This window comes from Ochotona princeps, chromosome 9 (assembly GCF_030435755.1).
Source record: "Ochotona princeps isolate mOchPri1 chromosome 9, mOchPri1.hap1, whole genome shotgun sequence".
Lineage (NCBI taxonomy): Eukaryota > Metazoa > Chordata > Mammalia > Lagomorpha > Ochotonidae > Ochotona > Ochotona princeps.
In genome coordinates, this window is record NC_080840.1 from 12,046 (window position 1) to 14,983 (window position 2,938).

Genomic DNA, 2,938 nt, shown 5'->3' on the forward strand with positions numbered 1-2,938 from the left:
TTCACCCAGTGCCCAGTGTACCCGAGCCACTGCCCCACACAGCGGACAGGTTCACCCAGTGCCCAGTGTACCCGAGCCACTGCCCCACACAGCGGACAGGTTCACCCAGTGCCCAGTGTACCCGAGCCACTGCCCCACACAGCGGACAGGTTCACCCAGTGCCCAGTGTACCCGAGCCACTGCCCCACACAGCGGACAGGTTCACCCAGTGCCCGCCCAGCTGGACAGGGGACACCAGGGTCCCATACAGTGACAGGTTCATCTAGGGCAGCACAGCCAGACCAGCAGGAGAGCCCAAACAAAGCTCAGCTCTTGAGGCGCCTCAGACACCCCTGGCATTGGGGTCCCGCCTTCTGGGGGAGCGTATGGTCGCCTGGGAAGCCCTGAGGGCGCCGAGGCACGGAGCAGCTGGAGGGCCAGGTGAGAGCATTAGCATGGCCAGTGGACACGGACCCGCAAGGCCGCGGCCCCCGCCCCCGCCCCGCGCCTTTGTGCGTCTTGAATTGAAATTCGAGGGGCTCTCTGCCAGCCCGAGGGTGAGGAACCTGCCCACGCAGGGTGAGGGAAGCGGCGGGGCGAAGGGTGCGCGGGGCGGGTGAGGGGCGCGCTGCCCGGAGCCCCTGGCGCCGCCGCCCCCCCCTGCGGCTCCGCCCCGCCCCTCGTGCGGGGTCCGCGTCTGCGGCTGCGTCCCCCGAAAGACGAGGCTGCGCCCGGGTTCCAGTCCGCAGGGAGAGCGAAGGGCGACGCTCTCGCGCCGACATCGCCACCCGAGCCCGAGTGCTGACTCCCCAGGGATGTGAGTGCGTCCCCTGACCCTCGAGGCCCGCGCTCCACGCCCTGACCCACGGTGAGCGCCCGGGGCTGCGCGCGGGAGGCCGGGAGAGGGGGCTGGGTGCGGGGTTCCCGGCCCCTCGGCTCAGGGGTGGGAGTGGGGAACCTGGTGCCACTCCAACCCAACCGGCAGGTGCGGCCCGCGCCCCCCTCGTCCTGCCTTTCGCGTGCGGACCGCACCTCCCGCTGCTCCCGCAGGTGCCCAGCGCGCGTTATCATCCCGTCCGGGAGCTCCGACCCCTTCCTTCTGGAGCGGGTGTGCGACACGGTGGGCACTGGGGGGCGCGGGCGGGGGATGGGCGGGGGGCGTCATGCGCGCTGCAGGCCGCCCGCCCTTGGCCCCGATCCCGCGAGCAGGCTGCGTTCCAAGGCCAGAGAAGGGGGAGGGTCCTTGGGCTTGGCCGGGGCTGCGACTGCTGACCGAGGCGTCTCCCTATTAGGCCTGAGCCTCCGAGGACCCCCGCCCGCAGCCTCCGCGCCTCGGTGTGGCTCGCCCGGAGCATGCTGCCTGCAGCTATGAGGGGCCTCGGCCTGGCGCTGCTGGCCGTGCTGCTGTGCTCGGCGCCTGGTGAGTCGGGCCACGCGGAGCAGGGCGCGGGGCAGGGCGCGGGGCAGGGCTCCGGGCTGCGGTCTCCCGGCGGCTGCCGAGGCCTCTTGCACCTCTGCCACCCTGGTGGCGCGGTTCTCCCCCAGCGCCTGGGGGCTCCGAGTGCTGCGTCGCCGCCTCTCGCTCCCAGAGTGTCCGTCGCCTCTCCGCGTCCTATGCAGCATGGAGGCCCCCCTGTGTGTGCCCGGCCGGGTGGGAGCGGTGTGAAGCTGGCGTGGCCACGCGACCAGGGCGGGTCGGGCTGCAGGCCCCTGCTTCTCGCAGCCTGAGCCTCCGGGGAGGGGGCGTGGCTGCTCTGGAGTACCTGCCGCGGGAAGTGGGGGGAGGCCTGGGCCTGGCCGGCCTGGCCTGGTCATCCTTCACCCATGCCTGCCCAGCTCAGGGCCTGTGGTGCCAGGACTGCACCCTGACCACCAACTCCAGCCATTGCACCCCGAAGCAGTGCCAGCCGTCTGACACGGTGTGTGCCAGCGTCCGCATCACTGACCCCAGCAGCAGTAAGTGGGGCCCTGTGTGTGTGGGTGTGGCGGAGGGGGCGGAGGGAGTGGCCGAGGGCTGGGCCTGGCCCTCCCTGGCTCCTCCAGTGCGTGGGGGCTGGTGGGGACTCCTGGGGGCATGTGGCCGCCAGGCGGGGTTCAGGTGACCGCGCCCCTCTCTGCTCAGGCAGGAAGGACCAGTCAGTGAACAAGATGTGCGCCTCTTCATGCAGCTTCGTGAAGCGGCACTTCTTCTCGGACTACCTGATGGGGTTCATCAACTCGGGCGTCCTAAAAGTCGACGTGGACTGCTGCGACAAGGACCTGTGCAACTCGGCCGTGGCCGGGCCGCGGTGCAGCCCCTGGGCCCTTTCAGGGGGGCTGTTGTTCAGCCTGGGGCCTGTCCTCCTCTGGGCGCCCGCCCTCCCACGGGGCGGCTGACCCAGCAATCCTGCCCAACTGGGCTGGCTCTGTGCTCTGGGTGGAGGGGCTGCCCACCCCCCCAGAGGTGAGGCTTCCCTGCCTGTCCACCAGCTCTGCGTCCAGGACACTGTGCAGCCTGGGGGGCGGGCCTGAGGAGACCGGGACTCCCGGGTTACTGGGGGCAGCCAGGCCAGGCCAGGCCAGATCCGTCCCAGAGGGCATCTGCCATGGAGAAATAAAGTCACTTCTGAGTCCTGGGACTTGGTCTGAGTGTGGGTGTGGGCGTGAGGAGGCTGAGGATCCCTCGTGGGGCTTCTGCACACTCACCCAGGCTGGCAGAGTGGCAAGCTGCCTGGGCAGTGGTCACTTGCTGTGTTGGCTGCCCTGTGTGGGGAGGGCAGAGGGAGCCCCCGCCCTAGTAGCAGGTCTGCGCTCACCCTGTGTCTGGCAGGGCTGCTCCTCTGGGGGAAGGAGGGGATGAGGAGCTGGGCCCGGCAGGTGCACAGGCCTACTGTCCTGCTGGAGGAGCCTGCCGAGGGACATGTCCACTGTGGGCCATCTCCTGTCCCTTGGACACCCACTTACTGCTTTACGTGTTGGG

General features: G+C 70.3%; 1 protein-coding gene across 1 annotated transcript; it reads left to right on the plus strand.

The window, feature by feature from the left end:
- The first annotated feature begins 1,201 nt into the window (after positions 1–1,201).
- LY6H (lymphocyte antigen 6 family member H) lies at positions 1,202–2,588 on the plus strand. Its single transcript, XM_004580863.3, has 3 exons — positions 1,202–1,399; positions 1,816–1,935; positions 2,102–2,588. Exons 1-3 carry the CDS (start codon positions 1,333–1,335, stop codon positions 2,353–2,355), a joined length of 441 nt encoding a protein of 146 aa, XP_004580920.2. The 5' UTR covers positions 1,202–1,332; the 3' UTR covers positions 2,356–2,588.
- Positions 2,589–2,938: the final 350 nt, after the last annotated feature.

Bases quoted from the DNA above. Each gene is read 5' to 3' on its own strand.
- LY6H (XM_004580863.3), top strand. From the start codon at position 1,333: ATGCTGCCTGCAGCTATGAGGGGCCTCGGCCTGGCGCTGCTGGCCGTG. The intron at 1,400-1,815 runs GTGAGTCGGGCC...ATGCCTGCCCAG, and splicing joins GCTGCTGTGCTCGGCGCCTG to CTCAGGGCCTGTGGTGCCAG. The intron at 1,936-2,101 runs GTAAGTGGGGCC...CTCTCTGCTCAG, and splicing joins CATCACTGACCCCAGCAGCA to GCAGGAAGGACCAGTCAGTG.